General features: G+C 37.3%; 1 protein-coding gene across 1 annotated transcript in view; it reads left to right on the top strand.

Moving 5' to 3' along the window:
- Nucleotides 1-25,735, top strand: part of drd2a (dopamine receptor D2a) — a 34,940-nt gene extending 9,205 nt beyond the window's left edge. The window contains exons 2-7 of the mRNA XM_037678161.1: nt 3,149-3,258; nt 11,601-11,737; nt 13,808-14,016; nt 15,990-16,076; nt 21,750-22,134; nt 25,202-25,735. Of these exons, the coding sequence (XP_037534089.1) occupies nt 3,149-3,258; nt 11,601-11,737; nt 13,808-14,016; nt 15,990-16,076; nt 21,750-22,134; nt 25,202-25,398 (1,125 nt within the window). The 3' untranslated portion in view covers nt 25,399-25,735. The remainder of the gene's footprint in view (nt 1-3,148; nt 3,259-11,600; nt 11,738-13,807; nt 14,017-15,989; nt 16,077-21,749; nt 22,135-25,201) is intronic.
- The last annotated feature ends 2,222 nt before the right edge of the window (nt 25,736-27,957 follow it).

Genomic DNA, 27,957 nt, shown 5'->3' on the forward strand with positions numbered 1-27,957 from the left:
ATTATTATTATTGCATAAGGAAGCTGAAACAAGTTTAACCAGAACACATGGTGAAAGGAGCAGTAAAAGGTTATAAACAGATCATAAGATTCGGAATATGTAAAATCAGCTCAATTTTCAATGAGAAAACAATGGCAGAAAAGGCTAAATATTAATAATAAATATAAACAGGATCACAATAGTGTGAATGCTTAACAAGCATTCACACAATTAAGCTATTTTAATAGTTTGAACTTTTGACCTAACCAGTAAAAAAAAAAAAAAAGAAAACCAATTGTTTCTAAAAAACAGCCTGAGTTATTGAATTAATATTGGTTTCATGCGTTCATTTTCTAAAACTATTCCTTTGCATTTTCAATATGTCATAATTTTTCCAAATCAAATTAGGAGACTGCTAAACTTTGAATTTAAATGTTTTACATCCTTTTGTCATCTGTTTAAAAAAAAAGTACTTTTGGAATCGCACACTTGCTAGAATTCAATTGCTTAGAGCAACATGCTGTAAAAAGCAGTTTAATATAATTTAAACGTGTTTTTCCTGCACAGATATTTCTGTAACTGCGTTGGGTAACCTTGAAGATCCATGAAAGTTTTCAGCTCTTTTGAGCTTCTTGACTTTTAAATATCAAAGTTGTTTTGGACGATAGCATTGATGTTGCACTGGAGGAACTTTTGAGAAGTACGCACGCTGACAGGCAATACATCAGAAATAAAGAACAAAGAACAAAATTCTTGTTTCCAGAGGCAGAGTGGCTGAAGTCAGGTGCAAAGGGTTGTAACGATGCACGCAGAGGAAGAGAATAGAGGAGAGCTTGGGTGTGTGTGTGGGGGGGGGGACAGGATTAATTGTTCATATTGTTCTGTAGTCGCTGTAGTATAATGTCACCAGTCATATCATAAATGATGGAGCATAATTTTATGAAGACAAGTCTGGGAACTAAAAATAGTCAACTACAGGGAGACAGGAGCTGCTTGGACACAAACACCTCCGTAATGTTCCAAACAGCTTTTGGAAGAAGCTAAAACTTAGTGCGATCAGAGCATTACTGATTCGTGTTTAATGCTTTGCCAAACTACAAAGATTTCTTCAGGTGTGAATGTACATCCATAGGGTACAGCAATGAGGTACAATATTTAGTATGACGAAGAAGGTAATTTAATAATTTGAACTTGTGTGTTTGTCTCTACATAAATGAAACAATGCGTTTTTAATTTCAGTGTGTACCAGGCACCAACTGGCTGAGCTCATTCCATTACATATTACATTAATAATAAATCAAACACAGTCTGACCCAATATTCAGCTCATTTGCTCACAGCACATGATTAGACACAACTCAGACACAGCAAAAAGAATCTGCTGCTGAGCTCACTGGGCTCCTTTGGCTGTTTAGCTCAGGACAAAAATGCAGGAGGTTTGAGCCTATAACTTTGATATATATATATATATATATATATTTATATATATATATATATATCAAAAAAAAAAAATATATATATATATATATATTTATATATATATTTTTCTTGGCTAAAAAAGCTAGTTTACTGTGATTTTTCTTTTCTTACGACAAGTCTTAAGTTTTTTATGAGATTATTTTGGTGTTGGAGAAAGTCTCAGAATATTTTTTATTTTTTGTATGTATTCCCTTGCGGCTGCTCCTTTGTTCAGGGGTCGCCACAGCGAGCATATTAGTTCATAATAGTTATTCAGCATGTTTGTTAGTTTATATAGCCTTTAGTATAGTGTCTAAAATCATTCTCCATATTTAACATTTCTGCACAGGTATAGTAAAACCACAACCCCCAATCAAAAAAAGTAAATCTTTGTCTAACGTCTTTGAAAAATCAAACAATATGTCCAATGCATTATTATTTCAGAATTGAATAAATAAATAAGCAAGACAACCTAAAAGAAAATAATATATTTCTAAAAGCCAGTCATTCAATCAAACAACAACAGCAGTTCCCCTTCAAAAATATCATGAATAAAATAAAGGTAACATATGAAGAAAATAATAGTGCGTAAAGTCTTTTGGCATGGCCAAAGTTAGTTTTCACTTTTATCTGGCAGAAATGTAATAAAATTGATTTAGTGCAGTGGCTCTCAAACCCTGGACTCCCGAGGGTCCACGAGCCGGAACTTGGGGATCCGCAAAAAACAAACAAAAAAAAAACTTCTTCTTTTTTTACAAGCATGTAGATGTTTAACAACCCATTAAAATACACAAAAATGCAGGAAATCACATCTACTTTATTCAATTTTGGGGGGGAGAGGACCCCCCAGAACCCCATCCCCACCACAGACCCACCCAGTGTTTGTGTCCCAGCATTGATCAGTTTTCAAATCAAGCCCTGTTACTTGGTATGACTACTGCTGTTATGATTCTGTTCAGTTTTATGTAAAGTTTTTTGTAATAATTTAAAGAAGTGGCAATACATTCATGTTCATTATGTGAATAGATACAGTATTAAAGTGGTTTTTGATGCTGTTAATTTTCTCAAAACTGTAATTTTTGGAAGTTGAAATTAAAAATGTTCTTAATTAAGTGTGTCTTGAATGAAAAATACCCCATGTTTAAAAGTATGAAAATTGTATTAAAACTACTAAAGAACAAGTCTTAAGTATTTATGTTACACAAATATTTCCATTGCAGTAAAGAGACAAATTGAAGAAAATTATTTAATAAACATGAGGGTTGTGAGGGGGTCCCTGAAACTTTGTCTCCCCTGTAAGGGGTCCCTGAACCCAAAAGGTTTGAGAACCCCTGATCTAGTCTATCTAGTGGTTCATGTTAAATTTAGTTTGACAAAGAACCACACAAATACTTAAACAATTACATTATCACCCACCTTTCATCTCAGAAGATGATAAATATTTTGCCATCATGTTCAATACAAATGTGTGGTTTGTTGTCCATATAGACTTTTTTTTTTTTACCCTAAAGTTACTTTTTGTGCCTCTTCCTGTGTTACCAGTGTGGAAACGATATGACAAAATATACAGAAATGCTTGACAGAGTTGTGTTTTGTTCAAGTGCGAGACATAATATTCCTGTCAAGAAGCTGTCTCCGCCAGGCAAGTGTAGTGGCTTTGTTTTGTTGTCATTGGCTGTAAACTGCAATTTGTTCATGTTTTTCTTCTCTAGGTTGTGGGGGAGTGGCGCTTTAGCAAGATCCACTGTGACATCTTTGTCACTCTCGATGTGATGATGTGCACAGCGAGCATTCTCAATCTTTGTGCCATCAGCATTGATCGGTAAGTCTGCCGCCGCACAGGCTGTTTAGGTTGGTTGCTCATGTTTGCAGCGTGGAAATCAATGAAAGTGTTTAGCTTCTGAATAACAGGAAGGAAATGCATCCTTTCAGTGCATGACCATCAAGGTCCACGTGTCTATTTACAAACTAAATGGCTTTTTCAGACATGAATTTGACACTGCACACAATCTGGAAGTGAAACCCTTCTAGTTCTAATTTGTGGCTACCAGATGTTGCAGAGTTATAAAACATAATGTGCCTTCATTAAGGTGCAGCAAGTTTGAAAAAAATAAAATAAAATAAAATGGAAAAGGGTGAATGAATACTTGTAGGACAGGTGCACAAAATACACGTTTTTAACAAGTATTTAGTACAATAAAGACACATTTGGCTTTAAACGATGACATCCAGCTACATAAACATCCAAATCATAGGTGAGACATTAATTAAATAAATGCATATTATAAAAAAGGCATATTAGCATTGGCAAATCATGGAACAATTTGTAATAAACAAAACAAAGTCACTAGTTTTAATTCCTTTTAAAAAGCAAAACAAAAGTGACGGTAAAAAAATGGTATGGAGGTTATTTAATGTTAAATGCTCAGGATGTACAAAATGAGAACTACATTTCATCTGTATCTTGGCCAAGCAGAACCCTAAAACGTGACGTCAGCTCACTGTCGGCTACTGATTGGTCAGGGGGCGGAGTCATTGGTCGGAAGGCAGAGTTTCAGAAACTTCCACTGTAAACCGATCCGCTAGTTTCTTTTAAACCCGCCATTAGAAAAAACTCAAATCCGGAGGAGTGTATTTTGGAGTATTTTGAAGGTATGAACAAACAATAATGTCACAACTGTGGTCAAACGCTGAAGTTCAGGTGTTTTTGCGTTTGCCGGCCAGCAAAAAGTTCAGAGCGAGCTAGATGGAGCGAAACGTAACGAGAAGGTTTTTAAAGAGGTGTTGGGTGCATTTATAATAATGATCCGCCCACTAAAGGGGCACTAATGGGCACTGTGGAAACAGAAAATGAAGCAATCTGACCTGTACCGGCCCAATAACGGTCAATAAGAGCCGAGCAGGACCTATGGAAAAGAGGCTGATGTGTCCCTGTGATGAACTGGAGACCTGTCCAGGGTGTCCCCCACCTCTCGCACAGTGATAGCTGAAAATGGCCACCAGTGACCCCCACGACCCCAAAAGGGAGAAGCGGCTAAAGATAATGGATGGATGGATTTATTGTTTGAAATTTGGATATTTATTCTGACCAAAGTTTTTTTTTCTTCTTCTTTTTTAAGTCCATCATTGTAGCATCTGTCAGCTTAATCGTAAGTACATTACGGAAAAGTCATCTGTGACATGCTGGAAGTTATACCGACAAAGAAATATGTTATTGTACTACATTTATTACAGTTATTTAGTTTCAATGTTTGTTTTAGTTGTTGTCGTCTATTAAATTCAAAACTTTTTGGCCTACTGTACATGCAGTCATAATCAGTGTTAGGAATTGTGGTTAATTTTACTGATCATTGATGTGATCCAGATCATTTGGCTCAGCTCACTCTTGTTCAGCTCTCAAACATCTCAGAGTCAGAGTCAGAGAGTCAGAGATTCTTTATTGTCATTCGCACCACATGTGGTACATATGGTGGAGCGAAATTATGTACACAAGGTCCCAGTTACATCCAACAATAAAATGTATAAGAAAAACAGTAATAACATCTAAGATATGAACTAAGAAAAACATCAACTAAATATACACTAAGCACTCATAACATAAAAACATTGAACATCAGCACAAACATGAACATGAGTCTGTGAGCAGATGTGCACGCATGAACACATCAACATTGAAACAGATCAGCAGCAACATGAAACAGATCAGCAGCAACATGATATGGTTTTACACAGTGATTATTCTAGTTAGAGATTCATGAGTCTAACAGCCTCAGGGTAGAAGCTGTTCCTCAGTCTAGTGGTTCTACACTTAATGCTCCTTAACCTCCTTCCTGAGGGGAGTGGGGCAAAAAGTGTGTGTGCTGGGTGAGTGGGGTCCTTCATGATGCAGGTGGCCCTCTTCCTGCATCTAGAGGTGTAAATGTCGGTGATGGTGATGATCTCACAAGAAATACTAAGTGATGACGAGAGCCAAAACAGCCTGCTCTCTTTGGTGATTTAAGATAAATGACTAGGATCCTGGAGAGTAGTTGGCTCGTCCATCACTAACCATAAGATTTATCTGGGTAAAATAACAGAGTTTCAACAGAATTATATAGCTGGAATTCTGTTGTCCCTCCTAGTGACCTCTTGGCCATACTGAGTCAATATCATCACAAGTATTGATTGACATAATAGCCCTAAAATCAATTCAATAATTTACATGTTGAAGTTGGAGCTGCAGGAAGTAGTTCCCTTATAGCAGCTGCTCATCTGAAAAGCAAGAGAAGATGGAGCTTTCAAATTGAAATCTGTAGGAAATAATTGCATTATTATGATACTTAAAACATGACATTTGCAATATTTTCAGATTATGGATTTGTGCCATGTATACATTAACATTATTTTCTGCTTAGCTGATCTTTCATTTTGAATCCATGTGCAGTATAAATGTCCACTACGGTCACACAGAGACAATTCCGGCTCCTCTAGCAGAAATTGAGCTAGGATGCAGCCTGTTCCTTCATTTCTAGAATAAAATCTAGTTATTCTGAATAATATCATGACTGATTTCTTTCTGTGTGTTGTAAACAAATGTCCCAAGCATGCAGGAGAGGAGTGAGAACCACATTTACATGTAAATGTTATTCATCTGAGTTGTGACAGCTTGCTGTATTCTTGTGAATACAAATCACAAAAGGGGATGCATTGGAGATAATCTAGAATCACTTCCCTTGGCTTCAGCATGTTTCAGTGTCCACCCTTACCAGAGTGTGTTGTAAAAGTTCAGATTGCTCCCACAGATAAAAGTGTTGGCTTTTATCAGAGTGGCGATGTAATTTAAACATCAAAAGCTTGTTTTTCCTGTGTTGCCTTCCATGAATTTAAGTAAAAGCAGACACACGTTTATGTGAAGATAAACATTACGTCTCACCGGTGGTGACCAAAAGGCTTTTCTTCCTTCAAAAACAACATTTACATGCATATAGCAAATACTTTTACAAGCAAGTCAAATAAAATATTACGAAACACACGACAAACACAATTTAAGGTTATGTCAATTTTTTTTTCTTGCTTTTTATGTTGTTAAAACACAATTAAAATTTGACTTCACGTTTCTAAAACTCATAAACAGATCAATAAACGTTACATTTTAAAGTTGCAGCTATCAGGTTGAATCTAAAAGCTGAATCAATCTTGGCAGTCTTGCTAGAAAAAAACAACAACAACTTTGTCTTCAAATAATGCTAAAAACAAAACAAGCAAATTAAAAGAAACTAATATAAAATAAAATAAAAAATAAACTACAAACTTGGACACTTGTTAGACCAAATCAAGCATCTTCAATATGGGGAAGGGGAGATGTTGCTTTAAAGTTTTCCTCTCATTAAAAAACAATAATAATAATAATGATTATTATTATTAGTTGGGGTTGGCTTGTTGTGCTGCCATGGGCTTGGACTGCTGGTGGACATATTGACCTCATTTCCTTAAATGATTTGCTGGAATTGAATAGTTTTCATTTGATACTATTTCTTTCTCTAGCCTCCACCCTCATTTGCCCCACTCTGGTGCCCTTGAGCAAGACCCCTAACCCCACCATCTGCTCCCTCGGGTGCCCTAGATAGCAGCTCTCTGCTCCAAACAGAGAGCTGTGGTTACTCTGTGGTTGTGTCAGGAAGGGCATCCAGCGTAAAAATAATCGCCAAATCTTCGTGCAACTTAGTTTGCTGTGGCGACCCCTGAAGAAGGGAGAAGCCGAAAGAATTATTATTATTATTATATTTTCAGTGCAAAAATACTACCATACTAAAACAATCCCTGTGTTTAATTTGAAGATTTTACATACATTTCTTTAATTTTGAGATCATATTTTGGCAGCTTAGTCACGAACAGTTGGAAGGAATAAATCTTGGCGAAGTTGTAAGCTCGACTTCGACATAAATAATCTAATCTGGCTGTTTGGGGTCGCCATGAGAGAATGTACTAGCGAGACTGTAAGGCAGACACGTAAATTTACAAGTTCAGCCTGACCCAAAACAATGTTTATATCTGAATCTGGACCTGGCCTTGTAAAGTGGACTATCTCAATTCCTTCTTGGATGTTATGGAAAAAAAAAGATGCTCTGTCCCCCTTCCCACCTCCTCACTTCCTCAAGGTCGTGGACCTGAGACAGAGCTCAACCGAGCGAGCTGATAAACAAACATCTCTTATCAGGACTATGGCAGGGGGGAGGGAGGTTCTCTGGACTGTACTATGCTACGTACGACCATCCCTCAAACTGAATGCCTCCACTGGCATGTTTTATAAATCTTTTGTCTATTTATGTTGCTTTTTGTGCTGAGGTCGTTTCTGATCTCCCCTTTCCTCATGTTGTCACTTTCCTTATCTAAAAAGATGGCGCCTCTCAAATGGCTGCAGCCTAGTCTCCACATGTATGTCTTTTTTTTTGTCAATGCACTTTGGTAACAGTTCCTGTTTTAAATGCGCTATACAAATAAATTTGACTTGACTTGGCTTGACTTGGTGATTAGCAATGAGCAAGAAGGTCCTGGTTCAATCCCCAGTTTGGACCTGGGTTCTTTCTGTGTGGTGTTTGCGTGGGTTTCTTTGGGTACTCCAGTTTCCTCCCACAGACCAAAAACATGCATGTTAGGCTGATTGGTAACTCTAAATTGTCCCTAGGTGTGAGTGAGAGAGTAAATGTTTGTTTGTCTCATTTGTCTCTATGTGGCCCTGTGATGGACTTGCGACCCGTCCAGGGTGTACCCCGCCCCTCACACATTGATTGCTGGACATGGGCACCTGCGACCCCCGTGACCCAAAATGGAAGAAGCGGGTAAAAGATAATGGATGGATGGATGGAATACTGAATTTATTCTGGATAAGAACCAGTGAAAGCACACAAACAAATTTTAGTCACAGCATCTCATTGCTGATTCTGTCTGGTTGTCTCTTTCCCATTCTCACATGAATTTATTCAAAGAGATAGTCGGTATTCATTATTTGTTTGCATCATCATTTAGTTTAGTTGAAACTATTTGACTTTTTCAAATAGGTCTGAATGTTTCACGTTCTTTTTACAACTTCCTCCAAAACAAAGTGAAATGACTTCAGACCCATTGATTTTTCAGTTGAAATGTATTTTTAATACACCTCCCTCAGACAAATAAATTTTTTTTTTCTTTGTTACAAAATTTTATAAAGTTACTGCTAAAGTTAATGATACAGTTATATCCAAAGTGATGTAAAACATTATTATATAAAGGACAGTATTATCTGAATATTTTTTTCTTTTGGCTGCTCCCTTCTTCAGGGGTCACCACAACGAACTAACTCACACAAAGACATGTCAATTGTTTTTACGTCAGAGGCCCTTCCTGATGCAACCACAGACCACCGAGCTACCACAGCCCTCTGTGTGGAGCAAAGAGCTGCGCCCAAGGGAGCAGACGGTGGGGATAAGAGCCTTGCTCAAGAGCACATAGTGGGGCAAATGAAGGTGGAGGCAGGTGTGGGTACTTGATCTTTCCCACCCACATTTTGTTGTTGTTGGTCGTGGGGGTTGGACCGGCGACCTTACAATCACAGGCTTTCCTTCTCTAACCTCTGTGCCTCTGTATTGTCCAAATAGGATAAAATAAAATAATATAATTTTGTTTAAGGTTTCAGTTGCAAAACTCTGGATGCACTTCAGCCTGCACCTGCTTCACTTCCAAAATGTTCACAGCATATTGTAAAATGCTTTACTACCATATCTACACTGTTTCAGGAACTGAAGGACAATACTAGGTTTTATTTAAATAATGAAAAATCTTTGTAGGCTGACTTTCAACCTTGAAAATGTAGAAATATGCATGATACTTCATTCTGAGAGCAGATATCTTCACACTATTTGCTTGCAGAGTTTGGCTGCACATAATAATTTAAAAAATCTATAGCTTTATGCAATTGTGCCCAAAAGGTACTTCAATACAGACTTATATTAACTTGACAGATTTCGTTTCTTGGAATCTCAAGCTTGTGTGGCTTCTGTCAAGAGCAAACATGGACCTGAGGTACTGATTCGCTTTGTAGTCCAAGTCACGATTTCAAAAAATAAATACATTTAAAAAACATCTCTAACTGTAATGCCAGATTTTAATTAGACTTACTTGTTGATGCAGCCCTTTTCCAAATAATTATACCCCAGAACTGTATACATTTATTCTTGTTTTGCTGTTTTGTTACAGAGCGTTTCCATGAAAACATATATCACTGAGGAATTATTTTAATTTAATTCAGAAATTAATGAAAATCGTGTCAGAAAAGCAAACACGCTCTTTAATTTATGTCCAAAGTTCTCCAAACCAGATGAGAAAAATCTACGAATGACACATTACAAGAAACTGTGCATTTCCTGATATTTACAGCAAGGTTAATAATAAGGTCAACCAATGGTGCAACGTTAAAATATAAAGTAAGTTATACAAGACACCAAACGGGAAAAATAAATACATCCTTCCTCAAAGTATCTCAGTCTGAACTGACTGTCTAAATAGAAGCCCATATTTTCCAAAAGTAATCTTGAAACAGTAAAACATGTTTTCATATCATCCAGGCTTGATTACCGCAACACGCTTCTTTTTGGAATCAGACCTCCATTGCACAATTGGTCCAAAATGCAAAAGCTGGATTTTTAACTGGTACAGGCAAAAAAGAGCACATTACTCCAGTTTTGGCCTCCCTTCATTGGCTCCTGGTTCACTTTTTTGAATTCATTTTAAAATCCTTCTGTATGTTTTTAAATCTCTGAACAGTTCTGCCCCCTCCTGTCTCACTGATCTGCTGCAGCCATATGTCCCACAGTGCTCTCTCAGGTCAGCAGACTAGAAGCTTTATTGGTTCCTGCACTTGTTTCAAGCTAATAAGCAAAATAAAGGTTGAATGAAAAAAAAAAGCTCAGGGGTGACAGGGCCTTCTCTGTTGCAGGTCCAAGACTGTGGAATGAGTTACCACTGCATGTCAGGCAGTCTCCCTCTCTTACTGTTTTTAAGTCTTGTTTAAAAACTTGTTTTTATTCCCTGGCTTTTGACACTGTGAGTTGATTTTAACTTGTCTGTATTCTATAAGATTATAGTCATTTAGTTATTATCTTTACCTATTTTAATATATGTATGTTATCTTGTGTCCTTTGCTTGTTTTTGTTTTTGCTGTACAGCACTGTGGTTGGCCTTGTTGCTGTTTTTAAGTGCTTTGTAAATAAAGTGGTATGATATGGTATGAACCGAAACCTACAACACCAAACCGCTTTCAAAGGTCTAGTTCTGCTTTTAAAAGAATGTGATCACAATTGAAAAGAAACATTTATGGTTTAACCTACTTCTAGACTTCATGCTCTCTGTGTCTTTCCATCCATCTGTTATCTTTACCCACTTTTTCCTTTTTGGGTTGCGGGGGTCACCGGTGCCAAATATCCAGCAATCACTGTGAGAGGCGGGGTACACCCATGACAGGTCCAAGTCCATTACAGGGCCACATAGAGTTACCAGTCAGCCTAGCATGAATGTTTTTGGTCTGTGGGAGGAAACCGGAGTACCTGGAGAAAACCCACGCATGCATGGAGAGAACCTACAAACTCCACCCAGAAAAATATTTGTCATCCAGGTAGATAGCAACAAAAACGATTAACTCATGTTATCTTGACCAGTTTCTTTAAGTCAAGAAACGTTTCGTCTCCCATCCGGAGGACTTCATCAGTCTGCGGCCTGCCACCTAGATCTGGATCATCCAGAGCAACCCTCAGATCTGGTTGGCAGGCCATAGACTGATGAAGTCCTCCAGATGGGGGACCAAACATCTATTCACAAAGAAATTGGTCCAAATAACATGATTTAATCATTTTTGTTGTTCCACCCATAAGGGTCTCCAGCTGGGATTTGATCCAGCAACCTGCTCACTGAGAGGCAACAACTCTGCCAACTGCACCACTGTGCTGCCCCTTCTCTGCGTGTTTTAACCATTAAAATATAGAACAAGTAAAAGAAATGGTTCTGGCTTAGACCAATGGTTCATCAAATAACAAATAAAGTGCAATGAATATATAAAGCTATTTTGTTAAAATTGAACTGTTTTTCTGTGGACAAGCATTATGTAATCCTATATTATACTAACTATGTCGGCCATATTTTCTTCTTGTCTTACAGGTATACAGCTGTTGCCATGCCAATGCTGTACAACACACGCTACAGTTCCAAGAGACGGGTCACTGTAATGATCTCTGTGGTGTGGGTACTCTCTTTTGCCATTTCATGTCCCCTGTTGTTTGGCCTAAATAACACAGGTAAGTAAATTTAATCAGCATTTGCTTTAGATTTACTAAAATACAAATTTTTGTGTGTGTTTGACTAATTATAAAGAGGAAGTTGTATCCAACTTCAAATACAAACGTGTCTATCAAGGAAACTATTATTCTTTATTTTTCTGCTTTCATCAGGTTGTTTGTTCTGAAAAACAGGAGCTTTTTGAGCAGCCTTACATCAGAAGCTTTAGAGCAGTTCTTTATAAGAGTTTTTGGATGGTGCCAACTTGTTTCTTATCAGCTAACTGTGGCTCGCATCCTGTCACTTTGAATCTCCACTTGTCCCTTTGAGAGCCTTGATGTAACGTTTCGAACAGGCAGCGAGTGAAGATGAAGTCAGTGTGAGATACAGAAGGCATGAAAGCAGAGATTACAAAAGCAGCACGCTCTCAGTCGGTAGTTTTGGTGCAACAGTTATAAAAAGCATGCAAATTATATTTTAATTAATGGATCCAAACACACTGAAAGTTTACATTTTGAAACAGAACACAGTCATGTTCAATCATGGGGTGTGTGTGTGTGTGGGGGGGGGGGGGGGGGAGTACATCCTCTTTTAATTTGGGGGTTTAAAGTATACAAAATATGCAACAGATTCCACCATGTTCATATTTAATAAAAACAAAGCCCAAATGAAAATGCTGTGTTTAAACAGACATTTTTTGAAATAGTCATTTTCTATATGATTTTCAGTCTCTCGCATGACTCCTTTGTTGTCCAACATCGCTTCATTTCATTGAGATTTGCAGACATTTGTTTCTACACAGATCATTTTTGATTCAGAAAACCTTAGAAATATTAAAAAAAAAAAAACATGGTGCACTGTGCTTTTCTCTTCACCTGACTATTTTTGTGTGTAGAGCCTAAAGCATCATCAGCTTAACAAATACAATGTGTGAGAAATTTTAAGTAAATAAATAGGTTTGTTATTTGTATTTTAACATTTACTCCAGTAAGTTATTGTTATACGTACTCAAAGAATTTAAAAGGTGTTGCTTATTTTAATTTTTTTGTATTAAACATTTTTGAATAATAAAATCAAAGTAAATGTAGCTATGCTCATCTGACTGTTTCTCCCACATTAAAAAAATAATAAAAATCACAATGATGACTATTTTTAATATTCTGAAGCCCTTATATCAATCAACAAAAGTAAACTAAAATAAGTAGTTGGTTAAAAAAAAAAAAAAAAAAAAAAAGGTTTGTAAGCTCAATCATTCAGGTAGATAAAAACAAAAAAGGTTAAATCATGTCATCTGGACTAGATTCTTTAAGTGAGAAATGTTTAGTTACCGGTAACTTAACAAAAAGTTACTGAAACTAGAAAATCTACAGATTTATTGTAACATTCACAACCACTGTGAAATAACCATGACAACAGTTGTTTTGCTTTGCTGCAACAAAGTATGTCTAATTAAAGATTGTAGGAGACAAAGTCCATGTTGCACTGGTTTAAGCACTGAAACAAAGTTTGTAACATCACAACGTGTTATTTGGATTGGGCTTTAGCAATGAGCGGCTCTCACAGGTGCTGCCTTTTTTTTTTTTTTGTCTGCTGCTCAGTTGGAGCAAAGTAATTTGCACCTATTGCAGAAGAAATGTAAAGCAGTACTGTGCTCTATAAATTGTCTGAAAAAAATCAGGAATTCACTGACAAATATAAAAAAGGGAACCTACAACAAGAGCTTCACTATTGTAAGTGACAGGTATGTCAATATCTGAATGATAATAACGTTTGGATCCAACACCAGTGAAGAAAATGTCAAATTGATGTGGTTTTATCGTTATATCTGGCACCTGATTCAAACCATATGGCAGCATTCTGAATAAGTGGTACGACTTCCATATGGGATTGCAATGGATGGGAAGTGTAAAAACAGAAAACTGTGTGAATGACCTGTAAGTGACAAGAATGTAGAAAGTCATTCCATTTTTGGATGAATTTCAAGCAACCAAAACCAAATAGCAGCTCCTAGTTTGAGCTAAACGTGTAGCTCTCCTCTTAGGAATGATGCATTCATAAGTTTGTTTTCTCTCTGTGCTTTATCTCCACAGCTACTCGTGACGCGACGCTCTGCGTGATCGCCAATCCAGCCTTTGTGGTGTACTCCTCCATCGTGTCCTTCTACGTGCCCTTCATCATTACTCTGCTGGTTTATGTGCAAATTTATGTGGTCCTGAGGAAGCGTAGGAAACGTGTGAACACCAAACCAAAGCGGCGAGTCTGTCAGGCTGTTGACACCGATGTAGCCACTTCACTGAAGGTTAGCAGCTACTGAAATATGGCTCCTGTTTGCAGCCATGTTTTTATGGCTCCAGTCTAAGAGTAAAATACCTCTCTTTTACATCCAAGCTCTTTATTTGGATGTTCTATTTGATTATAGAACACAGTAGTGGTCGGTACATATGGGCAGGTGGGGCGAAGCCCCTCCCAAACAAAATAATTTGCCCCCGCAAAGTAGTTCCTCCTAATACTGTAAATAATCTAAATTACTGATTTACTGAGCTTGCTATGTATTGTTCTGTTCTGTGTATTTTTCAACTATTTGTACACATTTAAGTGGAATTCAAAAATATTTTTAGTGATTAATCTTCAATATTTCACCTATTTACTGTTATGGGGTTGTGCCATTCAATTACCCACATGTGTCAAGCAGATCTTGATGTGATCCGAACAGGCAGGTCCAACAGAGTTTCATTGGGGGAGTCGGATTTTCTGCCCTGTGGACTCATTAGAATAGTTTTAGCACGATGATACAACCTCTACCTAAACCAGATGTGAGCTAAAACCCAGGAATAGCTGCAGTGAAACCTGTTGAGACCAACAGTGGAGATATTTTGCTTTTGAATTTATTTGGAGCAGACAGAGGGAACCACAACAGAAAACTGAGAAGAACAAAAAGAAGTAAAAAAACAGGACAATTCAGCCAGCATTGTATACCACATTTAAACAACTCCATGGCTTGTGTATGTGTGGCTGTAGTGGGTCAATGGTTAATGCAGTGTTCTGGTAACTTAGTGTTTGTGGGTTTGAGCCCCATTTGTTTCGGTGAGGACATGTCATCTCATCATTTTTCACTTTTATAATGTCTTAGAGTTACTTCACTGAACCTTTTTTTCCTCCCATTTAACTGTGGTAATATGGAGTATTATTTCAGAATTAATACTTCAAATCAAATTAGAATTCAGAAATATGTGTGCCTGTCGGCTGGGGGTGGGAGGCATCCATTTCTCTGATTTATTACTTTGGACTGTTTTCATGAAACACAAACTTGACCTGCAAGAGGAAGAATAAAGGCAAAATCTTTGTAAATGCACACATAAACAACAATAACAAATTAAATATTAAGTGACATATTGTCCATTTTTTTGTTTCATAGAAAATGTAATGCAAGTTGTAAAAAATAAATACAGAGATAAGGAAATGAATGTCCACCCCACTAATATTTTTGCTCAGGACCACTGCTAGGATAGTAAAGATGAAAACAGAAACATTCCTTGACCTTTGAATGATCTTTGCAGTCAGATACTCTCAACACAATTGTACCTAATGGTTTTACAACAGTGATTGTTTGTGCGCATGCATTGTGCAATTTATCAACACATTAGGTAAAGAATACTTTGATGATAATATGACAGATTTATCTATTCTCCAAAATGCAATTTATGAGATCTGAGACTGAAATAACACTTCTATGTAATGTTTAATTTACTTTTACGGATTTTATGTTCACAAAAATGATATCTCACATTCTTAGGTGATCATCTGACATAATTTTTATCATCCCTTAAATTGTTTTTTGCTTAAAAGTCTATTGATTTTCACGACATAGTGGAAATTAGTGGGTTTAGGATGGAGAATCTTTTAATATTCTTGATTTAAATTACCTGTATTCATGTGTCACCTCATGCTGTGATTTCATTAATTTAATGGAAGCATATTAACAAATGACTACTTTAATTAAGAAAAAAAAAACAGAACTTGCAGTAATTCAGCTTTTACTCAAAATTGCTGGATGCATTCAGTTGTCAACTCATTACTTTACACAATGAAATAATTTGTTTAAGATTAAAATATCAAATGGCTACATAAGAGATCCATTTTTTCAGGCTGTAATTTTTTTTATCTTGACCTTACAGGGAGTCTGATCTATGCATCTGTTTTTAGATTGTCTTTTGTCAAATGCTTTGACATTGTCCCCGCTCCTTGCCTGACACAGCTGTTTTTCCATTTTAGGACAAGTGCACTCATCCAGAGGATGTGAGGTTGTGCACCATGATTGTTAAATCTAATGGAAGTTTACCTGCCAACAAGAAGAAAGTGGTATGTATTTTTTTTTATTCCTATTAAAATAGTAATGCTGTTTTCTTGCTAAATTAAAGCCTCAACATGTAACACTGATGTTAAAATACTCAACTAGGTACCAGTAGGGTCTACTTAAGAAGAGAATGAACTTTAGTCAGAGTCAGAGAGATTTATTTGTCATATGCACCACATGTGGTACATGTGATGGAACAAGATTATTTACACAGGGTCCCAGTTACATCCCACAATAAAATATAAAAGAAAAACAGCATTTAATTGAAATATTAAGCTTTGTATGTAAACTACCTTTTTTTCACCAGCAGCTTTAGTGCTTGAACCAGAGGGGTCCTGATACCATAAGTATCCTCAAGTACTCGTACTTGTACTCATAAAAACACCAGATCCTTTCAACCGCTTCAATACCCCTTTATGCTTAGTAACGTTATTTGCTCTTCCACTTTGCAAGTAACTGGGGACAACAACAAAAATGTCCACAGTTTAGAGAATTTTAAGATAAACACAGCAGACCGTTTTCCGAATAACAAAATGTGTTTCTAACGTCATTGTGTAACATGTAAATACTAATTCATTAACTACTCTGTATTGGTATGCAGTATCTGCAACTGAAGTACTTTAGGACTTAGTGTAGTAGTTTATTTGTTAGATCCTTTGAGAACTTCTGTTATTTTTATGTTCCTTGTTAGTTTAGATACTTATCCACTTGTGTTTCTGTTAATCATATTTAGATTTATCATTGTGTTTTCAAGGATTCAAGGTTCTTTTTTTGTCATTCCAAATGACATGTGGTGGGATGAAATTGTGTACACCGGGTCCCAGTTACAACCAACAAAAGTATTAATATGTAAAAGAAAAACAGTAATAGGATCTAAGATATGAACTAATAAAAATGTTAATAAACATATACTAAGCAGAAATAGCATTAATGAAGCATAAAAACAATACACCGAACAGAGTCAGAGTCAGAGTTTCTTTATTGTCATTCGCACCTCATGTGGTACATGTGGTGGAGCAAAATTATGTACACAGGGTCCCAGTTACATCCAACAATAAAATGTATAAGAAAAACAGTAATAACATCTAAGATATGAACTAAGAAAAACATCAACTAAATATACACTAAGCACTCATAACATAAAAACATTGAACATCAGCACAAACATGAACATGAGTCTGTGAGCAGATGTGCATGCATGAACACATCAACATTGAAACAGATCAGCAGCAACATGATGTGGTTTTTCACAGTGATTATTCTAGTTAGAGATTCATGAGTCTAACAGCCTCAGGGTAGAAGCTGTTCCTCAGTCTAGTGGTTCTACACTTAATGCTCCTCAACCTCCTTCCTGAGGGGAGCGGGGCAAAAAGTGTGTGTGCTGGGTGAGTGGGGTCCTTCATGATGCAGGTAGCCCTCTTCCTGCATCTGTAGGTGTAGATGTCTGTGATGGTGGGGAGGCTGATTCCAACAGATTTCTGTGCAGCCTTCACCACTCTCTGCAAACAGCAGCACGGACATGAGTCTGTGTGAGCAGATGAGTACGAATGAACACAGCAACATGAAACAGATCAGCACAGATCAGCAGCAACATGAAACAGATCAGCAGCAACATGATGTGATTTTTCACAGTGATTATTCTGGTTAGAGATGCATGAGTCTAACAGCCTCAGGGTAGAAGCTGTTCCTCAGTCTAGTTGTTCTACACTTAATGCTCCTTAAACTCCTTCCTGAGGGGAGTGGGACAAAAAGTGTGTGTGCTGGGTGAGTGTGTTCCTTCGTGATGCAGGTGACCCTCTTCCTGCATCTAGAAGTGTAGATATCTGTGATGGTGGGGAGACAGACTCAAACAGTCTTCTGTGCAGCCTTCACCACTCTCTGCAAAGCTTTTCTTTCTGCAGCTGTGCAGCCTCCATGCCACACGTTGATGCTGGAGCACAGGATGCTCTCCGCTGCACACCTGTAGAAGGAGGTGAGGACTGAGACCCAGACCAGCTCGTCTCAGCCGCCTGAGGAAGTAGAGTCTCTGATGAGCTTTCTTGATCAGGCTGGTAGTGTTGTTGCTCCAGCTGAGGTTGTCATTCATGTGTACACCCAAGTACTTGTAGCTGGAGACGTCTTCCACCGCAGATCTTCCTATGTTCCGGGGGATGTGCTTGTTCCTTCTGAAGTCCATGACCATCTCCTTCATCTTTATCACATTGATGTGAAGGTTATTCTCCTTGCACCATCTTTCCAGGTGTTCCACCTCTTGCCTGTAGCTGGACTCATCGTTGTTTGTGATTGTGATGCATTCCACCACCGCTGTATCGTCTGCAAACTTTACAGTATGACAGCCTGGATGGGTAGCTGCACAATCATATGTGAACAGCGTGAATAGGAGAGGGTTCAACACACAGCCCTGAGGGGAGCCAGTGCTGAGGGTTATGGTGGATGAGGAGAAGTTGTGGATCCTCACAGACTGTGGTCTGTTTGTTAAGAAGTGTAGGACCCAGTTGCAAATGGAGGGGCTTAGTCCTAGTGTGAATAGTTTGTCCATCAGAGTTTGGGGATTGTGGTATTGAAGGCAGACATGAAATCCACAAAGCGCATACCATTTCCAGTGGCATATCTCATTTACCCTTAGTCAGCTTCCTTAGTATTTTTCCCGTTAGTCAGTACCCTCACCTATCCCTAATCAGCAAGCAATCCAGGTGTTTCCTCTTTCCTCCCTCCCTCAGTTTTTATATTACCAGTCCGTAGTCACAACCACTCCAGCAGCTCATTGCGCTGAAACGTTCAGATGTCTCGCTCCTTCTTGTGCCTCCCTGTGTTTTTCCCTCCTGAGGTTTGTATGTTTGTTGCTGACACATTGGTCATTTGTTTTTGTTCATGTAAATTAAATCAGTTTTCAATTTACTTTAAGTCCTTCCATGTCTGCCTGCATCTTGGGTCCAACCAACCCCACAGTGAGCTTGACAATACTTGTACTCAGTCTAAAATATACTAGAATCCCTTAAATAGATATGTATCACCAATGAATGAATAATTTAGATGAAAATGCCACAAAAAACAACAAAAACATTTGTTCCATTTTAATGAAAATATGCCAAGTTAATTGCAGTTATGTTATAATTTATAAAGTTATAATTTATGAAAAAGGCCAAATATTTTGTTACTTTTCATGTATGCAGCGAAGCAGCTTTTTGATATCGCTGATTACAAATAATTCTGTTTTTTTTTTTACCTTAACGTTAATTGGTCATCCAGTTAATATAATTAAATACATCTATATTAATATGATATGAGTTGTATCTTATCTTATCTTTTATTAATATAGATGTAAATTGTAGAGTGGCATCTGTTACCTTTTTGCACTGCAAAGAGGTTGTATGTAAAAGTCAATTTTTGCACCTCTCCTATGAAATGAATGACAGCTATTAATGTATTTAAAATATTTTGCATTTAATTTTTACTGTCAAATCAGTAAATTGGTTTTCCCTGTAAATGTCAATGAATAGGACAGGCAGAGTAGCATGCTGCGTTTATTTACATAGATTATGCCACTTGTTCAGACAAATATAGTTGTCTTATTAAAAATAATTTACCTTGTAGACAAGATCATTACAAGTTATGGTCTTTAGAAAGACAGTTTTGACTTGTTATAGGAGAGTGTGATTGTTTAATTTGCATGTAATGTTCAAAGTAGTAATAAGCATAGAGAGATACAGATAGGCACATTACGCTACTTACTGGTGTTCAGACAGCAGAACATCTGACAGTGTTATTGGCACAGGACACATTTGCAAACACAAAGACATTCATTTGCTCATGATATTTGTCCCAATATTTTTAATGAACAAACGTGCAGGAAAAGAGACATCCTTTTTTTCCTCACTTGTCCTCGAACAAGACGGAAGAATTTCTTCCCTCTCCTGCCTTCCTCCTGCTTTTGCTCTTTGTCCTGTGTATCAGAGCCTCTCTTTACACATCTTCCAAAATGTAAATTATTATTATGGATCTGGTCATCTGGTCTCTCAACGCAATTGATAATTTTTTTTTCAAGAGACATGGTGCTGGAGAGCCCTCATGCCCAGCGGACGCACATCTGGGTATGTCATGGATAAGACGTGTATATAATTGGATTTATGATAACAGGGTTTCTGCTTTTTGAATTGGCGGATGCCTATCGACAAGTTAGGAAGACGTCGGCAGCAGTTTTGGCCATAGTAAAGCTGTCAACCTCATGTGATGGATTATTTCATGCTTCGAGCTCTTAGACTCATGCAGAATGTCCACAAATCTGGCTGTTTGGATTCACCATTGAGAATTCCAGCAGAACTGAAGGCCTGCCCAAACAATTGTTGTTTATCTGAATCTGGCCTCCTCACTCAGCCTTGAAAGGCCAACTTATCTCAAATTGCTCCTGGTGGATATTTAAATAAAGAAGCTTTGCTCTGTCCACTCCCTGCACCCCCCACCCCCAAGAACGTATGTGGACGCTTATCAGAGCTGTACCGGCTGAGAGACACTGTAACAGCTTACCAGGACTATGGAAACTTTCTGGAAGTGTTCATGGACAAATCTCACTGTCTTGTCGTCCATGCATATGTATTGTGTCTATCTATATTGCTAGCTGTAATAGATTTTTTTGATACTTAAACCGTGCCCTGTTAAGGACACGGTGTGAGAGATCTTTTTTTATACCGCTCTCTCCTTATGTGTCTTCCTTTTTTCTATCTAAGCTATAAGGGCAGTGATCTTTAGAAGCTGCAGCCCCTGTACACCTTCGTCCATCTTTAGGACAGCTGTATGGAACGTATTTTCACTGTAATTAACTGTGCAATACCCATCCATCCATCCATTTTCTTTACCCGCTTATTCCATTTTTGGGTCACGGGGGTCACTGGTGCCCATGTCCAGCAATCACTGTGCGAGGGGCGGGGTACACCCTGGACGGGTCGCAAGTCCACTGTGCAATACAATAACGCTTATTCTGATTCTAATAAGGAGCACTGCTCATATGAACTCTTGTTTCAAAAAGTGAGTGCAAAATGCCAAAATGCAGTTAAGCAGCCAAAGTCTTGAGCCCCTTTTATTATGCAGAACAATAAAACAATTATAAGTTTGGTGTTGATGACAGCAGCTCAGTGTTTGAATCAGGCAGCTTATAGCTATAATTTTAAATGTTACTTTTTAACATCATGTTTCTCAAGTATCACTGGTGGTACTCAGGATCCCTGTAGTGGTACACTGAAGAAATTTAAAAACATCTATTTACAAGTGAAATAACAAGCTAATTAACGATTCTTAACTCTAAAGCTTGGCCACAGTAGGTATAACAAGAACTATGATGCAAATCTAAAAAGACAGAAACAACCGTGAAGATGAGTGTTTCAAGCGAATTATGATTTTTGCGCTAAGTGGAAATAAAAATGAAATGGGGAACACTTTGAGAACTTCTGTAATCTGGCACCATCCCATCTTAGACCACACTCCAGCAGGGTTAGGGCTTAGACCAGTTTGTCATTTGATGTCAGATATGAATATAGGCTTGTACTACTGTTTTTAGTGTTGTTCACAAGGGGGACCTGGAGAGTCTGTATTTTCTGAGGTGGTACTCTTTTTTTATTTTTTTAGGCTAAATTAAAAGTAAGCATCTGACTCGATGTTTTGCTGCTGATCCTATCTTTGTTCAGATATTTATCAAAGACGTGGCCACTGAGGGGGAAGATTTGGAGCTAGATGAGCTGAACAACAGTGGCAGCAGCCAGAAGCAGAGGCAGCAGACACAGAGTGTTCTTGGAGACACTCCGGCCACCAGCCACCAGCAGCTAATGCCTGACAAAGCCAATGCTAGTCCCTCTTCCACACCTCCCACACCCCCTGAGGAGAGCCACAAAGCAGAGAAGAATGGCGAGCCCAAGGAGGCCCTGTCTGAGCCAGCACCCATTGTAGCCAAATCCTTCCAGACACAGGCCTTACCTAATGGCAAGACTCAGACTTCTGTCAAAAGCATGAGCAAGAGGAAGCTGTCCCAACAAAAGGAAAAGAAAGCTACTCAGATGTTAGCCATCGTTCTTGGTATGTTACTTCTTACTTAAAATTATTTCAAACTTCCCATTTTGTACAAACTTTTCACATCTTGGGAAAAGTTATGCTGTGTTTTTGGCTTTGAGCATGTGTAACATCAAGTAATTATCCTAGTATCAAACCAAAGAACAAATATTAATGTCCAGAAACCTGATACTAGATTACCAACAAGACTTTCTTGAAATGCGAATTACTACTTTTATTCAATTCTCAAGTAACTCGTTGCCTGTTTGAGGTATTTTGTGTTCAATTCAAATTTTTGGAAACGTTCAAAATGGTGATGCAAGAAACAAAAACTATTTTATACCGTAATCAATCAACCTTTATTTATACAGGTAAATCCCATTGAGCCTCGAGGACTCATTTACAAGAGAGACCTGATAATTGTAATTGTCGGTCTATAGAATGCACCTGTCTGTAAGCCACGTATAATAAATTAAATTGAAACACAATATTTTACATAAATAAGACACACTGGTGTTCAAGAAGGCTCAATGGGATTACCTGTCTAAATAAAGGTTGAATGAAAAAGACACAGGTGTCTACAATTTATTTCAGAAACTGTACACAGTTCCTGGTAGAACGTGCAGCTCTTCTTGTAGTACAAGAATCAAACACCAGATGACGTTTCATGGACTTTAGTTTGCTTTTCAACACAACAGACTTCGTGATCGTCACAGGTTTTCATGATGATCCGTTCGCTGAATCATGATTACCCCAAAAAAGAAACTTGTCCAGATGAAATTATTTAACCTTTTTAGTATTTATTTACCTAGATGATTGAGCTTACGAACATTTTCTTCTTTTTTTTTACCGGCACATGAGTCATGACTACCAGGGCAAGGGGGAACACCCCCTCCCTTTCTCTCTACTTTACTATTTACTGTAGACAGAAAGATTTTTTTTTAACTTTTTTTTTAGATATGTACCAGTAACATATGCAAAAATAGGCTACATACAGTACAATATATGCTTTTATCTTTCTGAACAATGCCTTTAACACAACTGGTTAAAAAATAAAGTCTAATGAAATGTTCCGCTTTAGTGAAAGTGAAACTGCTTCTGCAGTCTAGAGGTGACAGAGCTGTTCTGCCCTGATCGATGGACAGATGGATGGGTGGATGTATGGATGTTAATATCCATAAAAGTAGTCATTTAAGTAGTCAGTTAACATCTAACGAGCCAGCAGATTTTTAAACAGGAAATTTGATCAATGCACTTCTATCATGGGGGTGTGTTCTCGTGACTCAATGAGAGTACGGTATCTCACTGGTCATTAGGGTGACTTCTGGTCACATGGCCACAGAGTGGGATTATGGGTATTTAGTAACAAAATTGAAAAATGAGCGAGAAGTACATGTCATGATTACCTGTGACATTCACTCTGTTTATGTCTCAAAAAAACCTACTCCCAAGAGGGGTAGGTGTTGAGCAGATACATGAGCTCCCAGTAATGTCAAAGGAAAATGTTATTCAGTGGCAGGAAGCTTGGCAACCTGTCAAAATAAACCTTTAAAATAAATATTGAAATAGTAAATGAATACAAAAATCAACTGCTCCTTTCTACAAGCTGTGGAATCCAAAGCATGAGAAAAAAAAATGTAGTGGCTTTTACACCAGAAATTACAGTACTCCAGTGGTGGGATGTAACTAAGTGCAAGTACTACATTACTGTACTTAAGTACACTTTTTATGTATCTGTACTTTACTGAAGTAGAGTTAAACATGGTTACTTTTTACTTTTACTCCACTACATTTTACATTAAGTATCTGTACTTTCTATTACACTACATTTCTATAATGCGTTGTGTTACAAGTTACATTCACGTTGCACGTTCGTTAATTTGAAAGTAACCAATGGCGAGAGGGGAGTTGGTCCATTGAATCACTGCAAAATGGGCAGGTAACGTTAGACCCACTTTCAAGAAGAGCTATATTCTATATGTCACTGAGCTGGGCGCACCCACAGCACCGCTAACACACCCAAAATGGATTCCACCGAGGATAGTCAGCCAGAAGATACAGTACGTGCCACCCATGGCCTTATTGAAATACTATTGAAAGTCTATAGAAAGACTATTGAAAGACTATTGAAAGACTATTTAAAGATTATTCAGTACAGCAGGACAGATTCTCTCTCCCAAAAGAGCCAGACTGGACTTTAAAAACTTTGAAAACCAACTTCTTCTGAACTTGAACAAGAAATTCTTGCTGCAATATTAAAATGTTTCAGTTCATTGGATGTTAGAACAGGAGAAGAGAGATGTCTCCAAATGACTTGACACTAGGGTCCAAGTTTTGAAAATGGTGTCAGGAAGTTAAAATATCGTTAACTATTGACCCATTATAAGGTTGACTAGACAGTATTTAACTAGAGTTGATGACAAACGAGTTGAAATGATCAGTGCCTATTTCTTTGTTAGTTGTTTCTAATGCTCCATTTTTCACCAGATAACTTTTACTTAAATGTGTTTACTGCAGTTAAAATGACATATTGGTTTTGATTTGTGTTAAATAAAAGCTTTCAAAGGTATAATCATTCCGCTTTCTTATTTTGCTTAATGACATTTAACTCTGCAGGTTATCCCTGAAATTCCGACGCACAGAATCACAAGTCCAAGTGTGACCTGTGTCACAGAGTAAACAATAAAAACATGTATAATCTGCAGCATTGTTCATTAAAATGGCTCAACACTATTAATGTATTACAGAAAATATACATATGGTAGGCAGACTTAAAGATATGTAGACCATTGCATTAGATAATACATTCAGCAAGTACTTTTACTTTTAATACTTTAAGTATTTTTAAAAGCAAGTACTTATTTACTTTTACTTAAGTAAAAAGGTTAATGTGGTACTTCTACTTTTACTAGAGTACATTTTTGTCTGTTTATTTGTACTTTTACTTAAGCACAATGTTTGAATACTTTCTCCACCACTGCAGTACTCCTATTGCCACCCAAATTATGTCTTATATAGAGCAAGACTTTTGTTTTTGTGCCTCTTTCCCCTCTTTTCCCCACTTAAACTTTTTTTTCTCCTCTTATCTTCTCAGGTGTATTCATCATCTGTTGGCTGCCATTTTTCATCACACATATCTTGAACACCCACTGCACCAAATGCAAAGTCCCTGCCGAGATGTACAATGCATTCACTTGGCTGGGCTACGTGAATAGTGCTGTAAATCCCATCATATACACCACCTTTAATATTGAGTTCAGAAAGGCGTTCATTAAAATCCTGCACTGCTAAGCTGCAGTATCTCCTACTGATCAGACTGAGAAAAGAATGGAAAATAAGGGTTAGGTCATCTCTACAGGCAAATACCTCATCCTGTTAAGGAAAATGCACCACATGAGAAATTACGATTGGATTTTGGAGCTACAGCAGAAAACTACCACAAACAACCTGGCAGTGTTTCTTGGAAGGCATGTTGGCCCTGTGTGTGAACTTTTCTGCTCTCCAGATAACTGAATGTAAAAACAAGAAAAGTCTGTATCAACGTGGAAGGGAGGAAATAAATAAGGAAAGAATAAAACAGCAACATTGTTCTCTAAAATCATTGTGCTCGTTACATATGGAGCCATCTGTGTATAGCCACACACATGCAAGTTGCAAACTGCTATTCATCGTGTGTCTACCTTATGTTTCAATGATGGAAAAAACTGCAAATTCTAAAGATATCACATCAGTGTTCATTGCAGTATTACTACAAATAAATACATCTCTTACTCTTGATTGGAATGTGTGCTAAAGAAAAAAAACAACTCTGTTCAATGTGATGATGCCAATATCTGCATTTTTGGAATTTTATAAATGAATCTGACATTTATATTTAATTTGCCGTAATGTACATAGTTTGAGGACATTAACTGTGAATAAATGCCTGCAATTGAAATGTGATGCATGCTACACTGCTCTTCTTGTTGACTTTTCATAAAGTATATGTTAAAAAAAGAGCGAAATATGTCCAATAAATAAAAATAAAATACATTGTTAAGTGCCACATGAATATCCCTGCTTACTGCTTGTGTAAACACTTCCACCTGTTACCTACTTGTCGCTGATTTGCAATTTTTGTGTGAGCGATATCACTGCCTAAAAGTGACTGCATTGCTTCTGTGGAATAGTTCCATGGCAGACTAATGACCCATATGAGGAGTTTGCAGCTTCCGGGTATAATTATTTGTGTGTGTGTGGGACCTGAAGCTGCTCCTGGGGGCCTGTGTGAGTAAGAATGAGGTAAATTTGGCAAAGCTAGAAAAGTCACAATATCTTTGCATTTTGATCAGGGTGACAGAAATAGCAGCTAATTCAGTTCAAGTTTAAATTTATTCTTTAACAACTTCAAGATTCAGTTAATTAACCTTCCACAAGCAGAGGTAAATAAACAGCAAAGCTGTTCGACAGTGGATTGTACACTATATGCCCAAACTGTGTTTACGTTGTCATGCCAGAACCAATCATTTCTGTTGGAAATGTTAAAAGTCTTCAAGCTTTAAAAAAAAAAAAAAAAAAAACACTTCTAATTTTGTGTTGGAAACAATGTAAACAGGCTAAAGTGAATAATTCTTTGAAATTTAAATTGATCATATTTTGTTATGTTTACTGGAGTATTTTATATTTTATTTGTTTATTTATTTATAGGTGGTGTAATCTGGAAGGGTTAAGAGCTATAAAAGACAGAATTGAACTGTTTTTCTTGTTGTGGCAGAAGTCTGAGCTGAAGTTTTAGCTGAAGTCTGTTCAAAAAAATAAAGTAAAATGTAATGCTACAGTTTTTTACTCTGACGTTCAGACACATGCTTTTTGTTGTAGCAAGAAATGTTTAAAATAACATTGCAAGTACAAAACACTTTATTGTACAAAAATACTTCATACAACAAAAAACAATTCAACCCTTGGATAGGCATTTTCTGTGTATCTCTTGTACCGGTTCAAACAATCGCCACCTCCAGTGCTGTTATCCAGCTGGGTTCTGGTGAAAACTGTATTTAGAGGCAGATGATCTGCAGTGGTGACACCCCCCCCCCCCCCCAAAAAAAAAAAAAAGAAAATATATTGGTTTCTTGTTTAATTTCTGTAACTGAAGCCATAAAATGCAATGTAGAGTCTCTATATCACGTTGCCTGAGCTTTGTCTCAGTCATTAGAGCATAAAGTGAGCAAACGCTGCGTCATTTACAGGAAATTAATAAATTAATAAACTGGAAATGGTTGAAAGTCAAAAAGAAATGTAAAACAGTTATATTAGTTATGTTCAGTACATGGCGAATTGCTTTGTTGGTTTTTAGTTTAAAATTAGCTTTTCAAAGTTGACATCAGGAACACATAATTGAAGAATGTATTTTAGATCTTAAGAACTCTTTAAAGTTTAACTAGTCAAGAGAAAGTAAATGTCTTGAAGAAAAAAATGTCAGCTGCAATTTTGATAATTGGTTGGTTTTTTTAAACCAAAAATAATATGTTTAATTTTTTATAGACTACCACATTTCACTGACCAAGACATAAAGAAAATTATAGATATAAGTCCAAGACTGCCTTTCTTTGTTTTTTTGAGTTTCATTGTCTCTTGTCAAGGAAATTACAAATACAGTAGTCCTTCACTACTTCACACTTGGTTTTTTGCATACTCGCACTATCATGGTTTTTCAAAGTAAAATTGGACATGACACACAATGGTTGATTGATTGATGAGCCACATGATTGGCGAGGGATTTTTAGTTTAAATACATTATTTTAAGTGATTTAGCACCTGTGTGCAGCCCACAGCTTTGGGAGAAGCTTCCTCCTGCAGCTGATCAGCTGATCT

This window comes from Nematolebias whitei, chromosome 6 (genome assembly GCF_014905685.2).
Source record: "Nematolebias whitei isolate Nwh7 chromosome 6, NemWhi1, whole genome shotgun sequence".
Taxonomy (NCBI): domain Eukaryota; kingdom Metazoa; phylum Chordata; class Actinopteri; order Cyprinodontiformes; family Rivulidae; genus Nematolebias; species Nematolebias whitei.